General features: G+C 41.8%; 1 protein-coding gene across 2 annotated transcripts in view; it reads right to left on the bottom strand.

The window, feature by feature from the left end:
• BABAM2 (BRISC and BRCA1 A complex member 2) overlaps positions 1–14,812 on the bottom strand; it is a 172,440-nt gene that overhangs the window by 24,963 nt on the left and 132,665 nt on the right. Inside the window, exon 10 of one of the 2 annotated variants that reach the window (XM_056852585.1) lies at positions 4,909–5,062. The exons of the other annotated variant lie outside the window; for it this stretch is intronic. Coding sequence (XP_056708563.1) covers positions 4,909–5,062 — 154 coding nt within the window. The remainder of the gene's footprint in view (positions 1–4,908; positions 5,063–14,812) is intronic. 2 annotated transcript variants of the gene reach the window in all.

Raw genomic sequence — 14,812 nt, 5'->3', positions numbered from 1 at the left:
GGTGGAAGATTCTGGGTCAATTTGTGATGTCTATGTATGATTTAAAAACAAAGAGAAGCGTAGATGAAGGACAGACCAAGGATATACAGAGAAGGCAAGATGCATACAACCAGAGGTAATTTTACTGGAAATTTTGAAGCTCCGAAAAGACAAAAACCTCTCATTACCAGCCTCCCAGAAAAAAGCAGACAATTCAGGACAACCTGAAATTGGTATAGTCACAGTAATAATGTATGGCATGGATCCCACAGTAAATCTTTGCTCATGGAAGGCATCTCACCAATGAAAAAGAACTACACTGCTTTCCCTTCCCACTGGGAGAGGCGAAAAAAAGTCTGGGTTTATGGCCAACCATGGCTGTTTAACCTGTCTGCCTAGGATGAGCCAGTATTTTGCTGTTCAGTCAGCAGCTATAGGGCAACCTGAAGCTCCTTTGTCTGTTTGTTGTTATTCCCTTTGGGATTTCCCCCCAAGACGCCAGAAGCAAGCAGATGCCATGGCACCCCTGGATGCCACATCGGGAATGCCACACCGCCAGCCTTTAGGAGGGTTAATGAGCAGCTCTCGTTAACTGCTCCAGGTAGATGCAGTGTAGATGCAGGGAGAGCCCTGGCAAGTCAATGCTGAGAGTGGGCTATTCTCTTCAACCTTCATACCCTACTAACTGCTTTACTATATGAAGCGCTTTGACAGAGAGCGGCTCATGATGGGCAAAATGAGAGGAAGAACTGAGAAGGAAGGAGTGAAAAACTGTAATCCCTTGACTTTTACTAGCATCACCACGGCTACTGAGAATAGAAATGTATATAAAAAAGCACAGGCAGTACATTTTAACATGCAGAAAGAACAATTTTATCTATGAACATATATGAAGCTGCCTTATACTGAATCAGACCATTAGTCCAGCGAAGTTAGTATTGTCTAGTCAGACTGGCAGCAGCTCTCTAGCGCCTCAGGCTGAGGTTTTTCACTTCACCTATGACCTGGTCATTTTAGATGGAGATGCTGGGGACTGAACCTGGGAAATTTTGCATGCCAAGCACATGCTCTACCCCTGAACCACAGCCCCTCCCTAAAATGCTCTTATTTTCCTGGGCCTCTGCTACCAGTAGGATTCTCTGCTATAAACATAGCCACATAAATTTTACACAGCTTCAGTGCTGTTTCAAGCACAACTCATTTTCCTAGTGTGGACAAACTTGAAACAGGGGTATTGCTGTTTCACAACAAATGGAAGTTTGACTTCCAGGTGGGCTTACTGTGTTAAGAGTCTGCACAGAGCTGTCATGATACAGCATAATGAATGTCTGTAAGCGCAGAACTGAAGCAACTGGTAAGGAGACCACTAAGTCCAGCAGAGAGACAGGGATACTGGACATTAGATATTTACCTAAGCTGCCATTAAAAAGCTTCTTTTAGGGAGAATTTGTAACCTCCCTGGTAAATCGCTACCCTATCTCTTCTGTCTGTGCTGTCCAAAATTTTGAGGGAGAAGCAATGATGGTTTCTTACCTTTTCCCTTGATCTTTTGAGCTAACACCTATACAAGTACTCTGGAAAGGCAAAAGAATAACACCCCACCCAACCAAGACAATAAAAGGAAAGCATGCCTGAACTGGTGGTGCCTCCCATGAAGCAGTTTCTTGAACAATTCCCACTGCAGTATATCATCAAGCACATAGACTAACGCTTTTTGTCACTTCCGTATTTTATAAAGTAGTACTGTCAACCACAACCAGTTGTGGTTAACTGTGTTGCGTTTTAAAACAAACAAAGCAAAACCCAAAACATTTTTTACACGACTAAATGATTAAAATGGCATATTCTGCTGACTGTCCAGCAATAATCAGCATAATAATCTGCCTGGCTAATTCAGCAGGTGCTATTTTCATTTATAGCTGAAGACTTACTTAATTCAAGGAGTATAAACTGGAGCAGTTGGGTAAGTGGTTGTTTCAGAGACGTCATCTAAAATTGATAACTTTTGTTTACACAACACAGAATCTACTTGTTCAGTATCCCAGATTACTTTCAGTTCACAGTCCAGGCAAGTGCATAGGCAGGGCCTTTGGGGAGGGGCTGTGGCTCAGTAACAGAGCATTTCCTTGGCATGCAAAAGGTCCTAGGTTTAATTCTCAGTATCTCCAGTTAAAAGGATTCAGGTGATATGAAAGACCTCTTTCTACCTGAGATTCTGGAGGGCCAATGCCAATCTGAGTAGACAATATTGACCTTGTTGGACCAATCTGAGTAGACAATCTGAGTAGACAATATTGACCTTGTTGGACCAATGGTCTGATTCAGTATGAGGCAGATTCATGGGTTAATGTGTGTCTTTTATGCAAAAGAAATTGACCATACACCTAAACAAGATGGGCTGATAATCATAGATGACTGGAAAGCAAAAGTAGAAAACAAAGTAGAATCAAATATTGCCTGAAGATTTGGGCTAAGAACATGAACTGAATTAGGAGAGCAACTTGTAGAATTCTGTGAAGATAACAATTTGGTCATTGTGAGCATGTTTCAGGCAACTGAATAGATTTCATCGGTTGGCCAATACAGAAATCATATAGATTAAATAACTGGAAGCAGACAATGGAGAAGCTCTATTTTCTCTACTAAAACAAGACCAGGAGCTGACTGTGATACAGACCATGGATTGTTACTATTGAAAATTAGGACAAATCTGAAGAAAAACACCAAAACATTCACAGTGACAAAACACAACCTAAGCATCATTCTTGAAGAGTTTATAGAACATGTAATGAACAGATTTGCATTACTAAGTTCAAGTGAACATGACCCAGAAGAACCGTGGGTTGAAACCAGAGATATTATCAAGGGAGAATGTGCAAATACTATTCCTGTAGCCAAAACAAATGAAAAGCCTCGATGGATGATGAAACTCTTAACATTGTTAAAGACAGGAAAGAAGCAAAAGTAACAGTTGACAGAAATAGAATCAAAAGTCTAAATGCAGCATTCCAGCGACTGGCATGTAGAGGCAAAGTAATAACCAGTGTAAAGAAATGGAAGAGAACAATAAAAAAGGAAAAACAATGCACTGTATTGGTAGGTTACTCTGTAAGACATATTGTAAGAATTATTGTGTTTGTATTTGTGTTTTTGTTTTGTGTACATATTGTGCAGCAGCAATTGTGTGCATACTGTTTTTTCAGGCTGATGAAGCATTGGCGAAATGTGTAACTTTATCTAGAGAACACGTCTCATCTGCGACCTTCTTGTCGTGGCTCTTAAGAGTTTGTCCTTTCACGTTGGAGGTAAATTGTCCATTCAGTCTTTTGAGATCGCTTTAGATAAGGCTTGCCTTCAGAGTGAAATTTACAAGCTCCCTTATCTTCACTAAGAAGCTGCTTAAGCTAAGGTTTGCTGTCAGAGTGAAATTTAAAATCCTCCTTGTCATCACGAAAGAAAATTCATGGACCTTTTGGACACCTTAGGGCCACTTGTGTGTTTTTGTTGCTGCTTGATACTTGAGTCATGTGTGCTCTATGTGTGATGTTATTTCCCAGTTGTTAAGTGTATTTCTTCATTCTATTATATTTTTGATTTGAATTTGAGCCTGCATGCTGCTTTTTGTGTGTGTTATATTACCTGTAGGAATCAGAGACAGCTTCGTCACAACACAAGCCTGAGCCAGCGTGGTGTAGTGGTTAACAGCAGTGGTTTGGAGCAGTGGACTCTGATCTGGAGAACTAGGTTTGATTCCCCACTCCTCCACATGAGCAGCGGAGGCTAATCTGGTGAACCGGGTTCGTTTCCCCACTCCTCCACATGAAGCCAGCTGGGTGACTTTGGGCAAGTCACTCTCTCAGCCTCACCTACCTCACAGGGTGTCTGTTGGGGGGAGGGGAAGGGAAGGCGATTGCAAGCCAGTTTGATTCTTTCTTAAGTGATAGAGCAAGTCAACATATAAAAACCACTTCTTCTTCTTCTTTAAGGAAAAGGAGAGAGGAAGTGCTGCCCATGGTTAAATTATTGGCCAGTCAGACAATGTCCTCCCTTTCCCTCTCCATTTGAAGACCAATGAAATAAGCCTCTTCCCTCCCAATAGATATAGAAGCTGCACCAAGGAGAAGAGCTGGGATGGGAGAAATGATCTTCGATTACAGAGGATGGTGGTGAAGGAGCTGTGATTCTGGGTAAGGGAAGAAGTCTTAAATCGAAAGGGAAAGACGTTAAAATACTATATAGAAGAAAGAAGTGTGGCATCTCTTTCTCCCTTCTAAATCTGATGGATGCTTAGGGATGGATATAAAGGACTGTGAGCAATGCTCCATTTGTAAAATGGATCTTTCCCACCTCACCCTTGTCTGCTGAAGCCCACTGAACTCCCTAAGATGCTGCTGCTAGGGACTGGGGGTCCTCTTACAAACAGTATGGAAGATCAGTGTTGTATAGTGGTTTAAGAGTGGTGGACTCTAATCTGGAGAAGCGGGTTTGATTCCCCACTCCTCCACATGAGCCGCAGACTCTAATTTGGTGAACCAGGTTGGTTTCCCCACTCCTCCATATGAAGTCAGCTGGGTGACCTTGGGTCAGTCACAGTTCTCTCTGAACTCTCTCTCCCACCTACCTCACAAGGTGTCTGTTGAGGGGAGAGGAAGGGAAGGGGAATGTAAACTGGTTTGAGACTCCTTAAAGGTAGAGAAAAGTAGTGTGTAAGAACCAACTCCTCCTCCTTCTTGTAGTGTGGGGGTATGACATGGAGGGGGTCTGCAATGGGATGGGGGAAATCTGCAAAAATTGTCCCTCCTGGCTGCTTGCTTAAGTCCCCTTCTGCAGGCAGAACAGTATTTTGGATCCAAACCACAGCAAGTTCAAAACAGCAGAACGTAAAAGAATCAGTACATTATACTGTCATTTCACTGGAAAATAACTTACTTTGCTCTTTTGGCCATCTCATTGCCATCCCATCGTGGACTGTAGGGGTAGTTTTTCTGGGCCTGGGCATACAGCTCCCCACTACTAGTGAAATGATAAACAGACTGAAATGTCAAAGTTGGCTGGTCTCGAGGGAAGTACAGAGGCAGGTCAACTACAAAGAAAGAAAAAGACATATGAGGCTTTCAATCTGACTTCCTTTCACCTGTCTTGTACAAAAGGACTGCATGTGAGCTCAAACATTAGGACAAATACAAACCAGAAAGATGATCAGGAGAAAAAAACGAGAAAGGCCAGCTCTACTACACTGTGTTCCCAATATATAAAAAAGGTAAAGGTAGTCCTCTGTGCAAACACCAGGTCATTACTGACCCATGGGGTGATGTCACATCCCGACGTTTACTAGGCAGACTGTGTTTTCAGGGTGGTTTGCCAGTGCCTTCCTCAATCATCTACACTTTACCCCCAGCAAGCTGGGTACTTATTTTACTGGCCTTGGAAGGATAGAAGGCTGAGTCAACCTTGAGCCGGCTACCTGAAACTGACTTCCATCAAGATCGAATTCAGGTCATGAGCAGAGCTTTTGACTGCAGTACTGCAGCTTCCCACTCTATGCCACTGAGTAGATATATAAAATATATTGATATTTAAAAGTTTGTTGGAAACCATCACCAACGGTGTTCTTGCAGAAAGAGACAAAGCAAACTGATAATACTTTTTTTTAGTAGATCAACACTAGTCATTTAAAACTGAAAGTTTCGCAGCATCCCCCACCCACAAGAAACTCAGAGAAGGGTGTCAAACAGCATTGTTATAAGAAGGTAATATCTTGAGCCTGGTGGGCAACCTATCATATCTATCCATCTATTGCTGTGTCTGTTTGTGTGTGCATGAGATGTTTGTGCGTGCATGAGCTGTTATGTGAGGAGGGGATCTGAGTGGTATGACTGATGTCGCTATTGTGTCAACCGCTGTGAAGCAAGCCCATCCTACCATTTTGTGCATCAACAGCAACCCCTCTGAAACATCTTAGTACAACGTGTTGGCCAGGAGTCCCTAACCTTTTTCAGCCTGTGGGCACATCTGGAATTCTGACATGGCATGGTGGCCGCAGCAGCAGGAGGTGGAGCCAGCCACAAAATGATTGTCATAGCTTAACTCCACAGCCAACCAAATCTCCAATAGTCAATCAGAAGCTCTACTTGGCAAAGGCCCTACCTGTCCCCCCTCACTTCCTAAAAACACTTGGCAGGCGCCAGAAAAGGTGTCATTAGGTGTCAAGGCATCCATGAGCACCACGCTGGGGACCCCCAGTATAGGCTATTTATTTTGCATTATGATCCTTTTTTTTTTTTTTTGCTATACCTTTAATGTGCTATGCTGGTGCTTTGCTTTCTGCAATTTTGTCACATATGGTGAGTGTTCCTGGCACAGCAGCCCTTACCCCATATCACTTGCCAGAGTACCAACCTAGGTTAGTTCAAGATATCAGTGCATGATGTGCCCATATGGCACTGCTTGAGCTCATAGGATAGGTCTATGTTAATATGGTTATTATTCAGTTACAGCAAGCCAGTGAAGAGAGGGCTCCACTTTCAATGGCTCTTTTGGGGTGGGGACAATGAACTATACAATCTATTTTACTTTATTTTGCTCTGAATATATTTTTTTCTAGTAACTATTTGTTTTGAAACTTTTTAAAAAATACAACAGGAATCAGTTCAGCAAACAATGTTACATCCACCCAGTTCTGCATACACCCTGAGTCTTTATAGCTTAATTTCTAAGCTTCCATGTATGTAACTTTCCCCACCAGGAACATTATGATGAATTATACCTTCCATTCATTCAAAGAATTCAAATTATTTTATAAGTCTTAGGTAATTCTTTACACACACCTAAATGTTTGTAAATGGGGGTGGGGAGGAAGAGAAAGGAAGGAGTTAAAGAACTTAATCAAAGTCACAATTGGTGGTTAAGAGCACTCATAAATGTTGACTTTGATTTAACAATAAAACTTCAAAGGAAAATGCCAGAAACCACTTTCTTAGGACAAAACTAGACATGACCTTGAGAGATCTTTGAAAGGATCTCCTCCTGCGTCATAATTTTTTATACTTAGTAATTTCTGTGGGGACGAGAACGAGACGGGAAGCAAATCTGCTGCACAGAGAGGGAGGGTTTTCAATCATTTAACTCATGCTGTTTTCCCAATGGCAATCACTCCCTAGAGCCACTATTCACCACATGAAGGAGGGAAGGATACAGGTACAGGTATATGATGGATATTTCCCCTGTAGGGCAAACAGCGGCCCTGAAGGTTGGCCGTGTGACTGAAGGCAGGGAAATTTTCTCCCCCATTCTGCAGCCCCAATCTGACCTCCCCAACTGCTTATTAAGCATGATAAAAATCATGGGAGATCTGTTCAAAGATCTCTTCAAGTCATGTCTACTGTTGTCCCCATGAAGCATCTAGATTAGCATCCTTATCTTGCTGAACCACAGTTTACTTGTTCACTATTCCAGTATTAATCTCTATGCATTCTGGGCACATAAGTGATCTCTTACTCCTATGGGAATTTCAGCCCATTTCATACATGGGAAACTTGAATAATTGCTGTCTGGACACACTGGGTGGGATCCAGAGACTGTGGGTCTCGCAGAACCAATCTTTCCTGCCCCCTTCTTTTCGTTTGCAGTTCCTTGCATCCCTGAAACACTGTTCTTTTGAGTCTGCAGAGCCTTACGGATGGCATGGGATGTGGTATGAGAGGCTGCAACTAGAGACGATAATTGCAAACTATCTTTGATGAACGGAAGAGCCTTCATAGCCACAGGGAAACGTTCCCAAAGGTTTGCGCTTATAACAAAATAGAGCTTCCTCTTCCCATTCAAATCTACAGAAACATTAAATTCAGCATGAGAAGTAAATGTTGAATGTGCTCCCAGTCACTGAAGTGTGAATCTTAGAATCATAGAGTTGGAAGGAGCCATATGGGCCATTTAACACAACACACTGCTTAATGCAGGATCAGCTTAGAGCATCCCTGACAAGTGTTTGTCCAGCCTCTGCTTAAAGACTGCCAGTGAGAGGGAGCTCACCACCTTCCTAGGTAGCTGATTCCACTGTCGAACAACTCTTACTGTAAAAATTTCCCCTGTAATATCCAGCTGGTACCTTTCTGCCCGCAATTTAAACCCATTATTGCAAGTCCTATCTTCTGCTGCCAACAGGAACAGCTCCCTGCCCTCTTCTAAGTGACAACCCTTCAAATACTTAAAGAGAGCAATCATGTCCCCCCTCAACATCCTCTTCTCCAGACTAAACATTCCCAACTCCCTCAGCCTTTCCTCATAGGGCTTGCTCTCCAGGCCCCTGATCATCCTCGTCGCTCTTCTCTGCAGCCGCTCAATTCTGTCCACATCCTTTTTGAAGTGAGGCCTCCAGAACTGTGTGTGGGCCTACAAGGGACATTTCCTGTACTGGCACTACTTCTGGGGAATTCCCTCCCCCTACTGCTATTGGCACAGTTACATTTTAGACACTAGCTGAAAATTATTTCCCCAGTCATTTGGTAATCACCATTTTTTTAAAAATCTGGCTTTTGCATTTTTGTTTTAAACTGCTTTGTTTCATATTGCTGGGGTCCGGATCTCCCCCTACACATTGAAAAACATTTTCAACACCTTGGTACTTCCATCTGCTACTCAACTAAGTTACCTTTACAAAGAATTTTGTCTTCTGCAGTTTTTGTATTGTTAAGTTTTAATACTGCATTTTTATTGTATTGCTTTTTTAATGGTAAGTATTGGTTTCCAACTGCGCGTTTTAATACTGTATTGGTTTTAACTTGTTACCAGATGCTTGTACTTGAGTCCTTTGGATGTCTTATTAGCTGCCTTGCGTCCAAGGAGATAAGGTGGAGTAGAAATATTTAACATCAATACATAAATTGTGACTATTTTAGCTGATGGCTTGTTGATTCTTTGATGCAGAGGCAGTACTGAAATAAAATAATAATGATGAATTCACATACCAGTGTCCTCTGAGCAGCTACTTTACCCTCTGACCCAAAAAAACATAGCTGGTGAAACTGCATATTACATCACAGTCTTAAGGGGTGTGTGTGAAGGGGCTTAGGGAGTTGACTGACCCTTACACTGGCATTAACTCAGAAATATGCCAGCGTAAGAGCCACTTATGCCAGTGCACGACTCCAGCACCACTGCGCTGCTCTTGGGCACTGGTGTGGCTCTGCAGTGGCTGCATGCTGGTGCAACTCAAGTGCAGGGCACTGCGCCAGCACTGTTGTGGGAAGATCGTGGAGCATGGCTAGTGTTAGTCTGCTCCCTACAAATGGAGACTTTCACCTATTGTCCTGAGTGCAGTGTGGGGCCAGGCATGTGAAGGGGGGGGAAGTGGTGTGGGTGGGTGGTGCTGATCTCCTATGAATGGGGGTAAGACAATGGGCCACCACTTACTCTGTGGCTGCCAGATCATCTGTATTCAAGGGTGCCAGAGGATGCAGAACCCCCAAAGGTGGCCTGGTTGGCAGGAAGACTCTTGCGCCAGATGCGCTCCAATACTTGCTCACGCTCAATGTGCAGGGCACTGGCTTTGGGTGTTGGGGGGTGGGGAATGCTGGGGCCTGTGCCACCACTGCAGATGACCAGGGACTTGTGACAGGACTTGGCCTCTTTAAGTGGGGGTGGGCTGTGCTGCTGAGAGTGAACAAGCATCCCTGACCCCGTCTCTTTCTGCCCCTAGGCTGTGATGGGCGCTTCAGCCCCTGTGCTTCGTGACTCCTGATTGGTTCTGCAGCCCTGTCCATCACGGCTCCACTGACTCCCCACCGCACCTCCACAGAATGCAGCGGTGCGGTTGCTGGGCACGCAGACGTGGTTGCGGCCACTGACAACCAAAGAAAAAGAATTTTTCCCCCGCTGGCCAACATATAACCAAATTCTACAAGGAATGAGGTAGTGGTGCCATAGTTATGCCATGGCCGGCCCAGTGGCGCAGATGCACCTCAGGATTGCTCTGTCCATAACAATTAAAGCCTTCAAGAAATCCCTCAAATTTGTCAGCGCCATACTCACACCTGGGCAGATACTCACTAAAGTCAACTGTATAGAGTTGGCCCTGAAATCAAATCCCCAAACTACTTAAATTACAAACAAATGCTCAAGTAGAAACAGCTTCTGTTACACAGATTTTTTTAAAAAAAAGAAAATCCCCTATTTACATTTGTGATTGGCCCACTGAGCTTGTTTCAGGAAGAGAATTTATATTAACTAGCAAAAGTAGATTTGTGCATATACTGCTGCTGTTATGCTTTGTGGCAATCTTGGATCTAGAAAGAAATTCACAGATGTTATTAGGGGTGCAACATTTACTTGATTAACCCATGCCAAATAACCCCCTAGCCACTTTACTGCTTGGGACCTGAAGGCAGAAAAATTCTACCCCCATCAAACACGCACGTTTTTCTGCTTCAAATTCATGTTCCCACAAGTTTATTAAAAAAGCAAACAATACAACACTGGGTTGAGCTTATGTAGCTACTTTTTTATTACATGGGGTAAAGAGTAATTTTAGATGTCAACTTCAGGTGATTCATTTAAGAGATACTACAATAGACAGCACTGATACAATCAATAATGTTTGGGGGCAGAAATAAAATGTTGATAGAAAGTTGGAAGATTAAATGCTGTATCCAGTTTTTAAATCAACTGGCTAATTAATGAATGACGGCATTGCCATCCTGCAAAACTGTTTATCAGCAAATAAGCAATACACTTCAAAAACGTTACTCCAATGGTTAAAAAAAATTCAAATGGTTTGTTCTGTGGGGTCAATGCAAACCACTAAGTCTGGGCTTCAGTTCTGATGTTACAGCTTACTTTGTTGTTTCTGCTTTGTAGTTAAATTCCATTTCTGTCACTGTGTTTAAAATCTATTTTTTTTTTCAAGTGCCAGCTTTTAAATGAAAAGCCAAATGGCTTTGTGCAATTGGTGTAAAATACTAGTTTTTTTTAAAAAAATGAAAGAGGATAATAAAACATCAGTGAAGAAAGTAACGATATCTGCTGTATGGCTTTCCTTTGTCTTTTTTACTGAAGAATCCTAAGTCTTCATTATCTTGATTTTGAAAACTTCTGACTTACCAAAAAAAAGGCAGTAATAGCATTTTCCTCTTATTAACTAAGTCAAAAGCTTTGTTTTAAGAGCAAAGTATATAGCTCTGAAGTCATGTTTAAAAGCACAATAGAGACATGACTGTCACTTCAGAGAAGCTTTCATTTGCTATGATTAGCCTTTCAGCTACTGCAGTATTTCTCCCCCAACAGAAGGACTATTTTTTTAAAGAAAGAAAAAAGAATGGAAGAAAAAGGCTTCTTCCAGTAAATTAAGAACACATGGGAACGTGGTAAGGATTCAATTTCAGTCAGTTATTTTGAATCAGTACATACATGCAACTAAGGTAATCCCTACTCCCTGCTCCTTCGCCCATGCAACTTTGTACCTCTGCCACCCTTCTCAGTTCCTTGGGATCCTAGATCAGGTGTGAGTATTTTTCTTCCCTGCTGGTTCCACTCCCCAGACTGTTTTCCCTCCCTGCATAAGTTTATGAACCTTTTGCGCTTTCTAAAGAAAGGAGCCTGACCTCATCCTAAACAAGATTAATATAATTGCACGTTACATTGAAAATTATCGGTAGGCTTTAAATTTAGCCAATGAGTACTCTAGAAGTAGATACCTAATTTTCAAACTCGGTGTTCATGACACTTTACGGAGTCCTATAAGCAAGAGAGACACCAAGAGGCTTACAACCTAAATTTTGACAGTGGGGGACCCAACAGGAAGAGAAGAGGGAAGGGGCAGGCAACAGTTACAGGAAAGCAATATACAGTTAAGAGGGAATACTAGGGTGTTAAGCCAAAGGCCCTGTAGGAGAGCTGGGTTATAAGGAGTTTTGGCTAAATAGAGCAGGGGGAGAAAAGATATAGAGATCAACCAAAGCACATTGAGGATCACATGACTGAGGTCTAACAAAGGAAATCCGGGGGGGGGGGGGAGATTGCAGTAGTCAAGGCAGAAGGTGACCAGAGCATAAACTGGTCTTAGCTGAGGGGATGGAGAAGAGGAAGCCCTTTCACACCATAGATGTAATACTGAACAGAGAACAAAAGCGATGGAAAAGTCAAAGATAAAGCAAAGGCTTCTTCGGAGAATCCAATCCCGTGGGTGGACACATCTGACAATTACAGTAGTGACCCCTGTTAATCAAATATAGACTACTGACATGTATATATTACTTTGAAAAAGGACTAAAATCCTTCTCCTATTATTACTTAAGCAGACACTGGTAGATCTAAATTATCATTTCATAGTCAAGGGTCTGAACCCGGATTTTCAGGATATGGGGTGGGATATCATAGCACTCTTCAGCTGTGGGAATACACTGGGGTAAACAACAGCAGACCCGGCCACTGGCAGGTGGTATGCAGCCTCTGAATTGGCCAGGCCTGGTCTAAATCGTGGGAGCCGAGCCTTTAGCTATTGCACTCTGCTCGCTGCATTCTACTACCTAGCACAGGAACCTGACCTTGTGGTCCCCTCAACTGGAAAGCACGCCTCTCCAGGTCTGCGCGTAAGTTAATGGATCTGGGCCGGCCCTGGCATATGTGATCAGAGTATTCACTGCATAGAGTCTGACATCAATTGAGAAGAAAAGAAAATGCCACCATTATGTTATTAATTAGAGAATATATTAATGCCTTCCCAATATGGAACAGATTAGCCTGGACAATAAATTATCCCATTTGAAAGGGCTGACCACTCAGTATACAGTAGCCCAATTATTTTTCCAGCATGTTTTCTTTGTGTTTGAAACCATAGGCAACTACTGCCACACACAAAATTGATGGTAGTTTTAGAGGGCAAAAACAGGATTTTTTTTGTTCAAATTATCTGTTTCAAATATTAATATTCTATTTATTATTTTACACTTGAGTCACCAATATTCTTTCCATCTCTTTTTCTCCTGCTCCTCACTTGGTACAATCATCAGAGGTTTTCCCCCCCATCTGTAGCAAGTCACATTTGTCTGAGACCAATCATAAACATTTCCATCTCAAACAAAAGAGGAACAGCAAAGACTATCGCTGCTTCCCTCTCTCCAAACCATTCCAAAAAAGGAAACCACATGTTTCGATAATCATCTTCTTTAACCTACTCCTGGCATACATTTCTCTCCTTTCTAGCTAAGTCTGCCATATAAGCATACCTGGACTATATGAAGCATAAATATTTGGCTTTCCAGGTTCCTAGGATCATTGCCCTACAAAGAGATGAGGCTCAGTAGCCTTGGGCAGTGCCCAGGTCCCAGACCAGTGGTATACATCCTCCAATAAGGCATCTGAACTTGATGGTGCCAGAATAAGGTCCTCCCCAGCTGTTTGATGTACTACACAATGCCACAGTAAATGAATGAAACGAACCCTAGGTATGATACCTCTCCAGTAGGCCAAAGTGGGTTAGAGGAGAGACTGATTTCACAATTTGTTTCAATGCCTAGTGTGTCCTCTGAAGATTTTACACTAAATTAATTTTAGGTGTAAATCAAGGGTGGACATTAATGATGCTTGCAGTATGTAGTTTAGTTGCTCAGCTTGCTGCAGTTCTTGGCTCCAGAAAGCTCTCCCTTTCCCTAAGTTATACCCTCTGTCCTCCCTTCACAGGCAATAGCATCAAATAGCATGCGGTCCACAGGCACCGTATTTCCTGAACAACTACCCCTGGGCATCCTAGCTCAAATATACAGTCCTTCAAATAGTGTATATGACTGTCTAGCCAAAGGCAGAGAACTTGTATCTACCACAATGCCTAATAGTAAATTGGTCCTAAGCGAGAATCTGAAGTCTAAATTTTGCAAAGCTGCGCTTGAGTTGCACATGTTGTTTGCCAGATGCAAAACACTGCGAGAACTCATGCCCAATGCAAATACTATTTTCAAGTAAGAGTTGACTCATCAGTACCTTGGTGCTGTGTCTGCAGACAATAGATCAATGACTCATGTCTGTAAATTCCTGGAAGTGCCAAAAGACCCCTCGCTTAGTCATCTTTTTAAGGGATGCTGAGTTCATGAGCTCTGTAAGCCATAATAAGGGAGCTAGCTGTACACCAGTGTTTTTTTTTATTACACTCTGAATAGAGCACATTGCAATTCTAAAAATAACTTCATGCCCATGAGTCACTTCATCTAAACTCATTTAACAAGTTGTGTAGAGAAACAGCAGTATCTGGTCATGAAAATATAATTTTGTTGCCATTCTAAAAATAAAAGAAATAATATGTCAATGGAAGACTTGTGATTTTTTTCACTACCAAGAATAAAAACACTTTCTTTTGAATGTTTCCTATAATAAGTTATAAAGTTTCCTGAATAATTTGAAGAAGTGCAACTTTTAAAAAATAAAAACTATACAATAAACATGTCAAAAGATAAGTCTTTCCCTCTCACAGTTTATTAAAAGACAATCCTTATTTAACTTTATAAGAACAACAAAAGAGGTACTCTATTTATCAATAGGTTGGAAACTTATGCTAATTCAAAAACAAATTAGTTAATGTGAAACAATGAAATTAAGAATTTATCATAAGCCAATGTCAATGAATCACTGTACTGTTATCTCTTTAGTTTTTATCACAGAACTCCTGGATCTGATAACAATTTTGATTAAAAATAAAATTAACATAGAAATAAAGCAACAGCAATTATTTTAAAAATCAGTTTTAGACACTTTTAAAATTAATTTTAAATTTAAAAAAATACAGCAGGTGGCCAAATGGAGAAACTCTTCTCTGTCTGTCTGTCCTCAGCAGTTGCAGAGTTAAAAG

The sequence above is a fragment of the Euleptes europaea genome, chromosome 7 (assembly GCF_029931775.1).
Source record: "Euleptes europaea isolate rEulEur1 chromosome 7, rEulEur1.hap1, whole genome shotgun sequence".
In the NCBI taxonomy this organism is placed as follows: domain Eukaryota; kingdom Metazoa; phylum Chordata; class Lepidosauria; order Squamata; family Sphaerodactylidae; genus Euleptes; species Euleptes europaea.
This window is presented reverse-complemented; position numbering and strand designations above follow the sequence as displayed.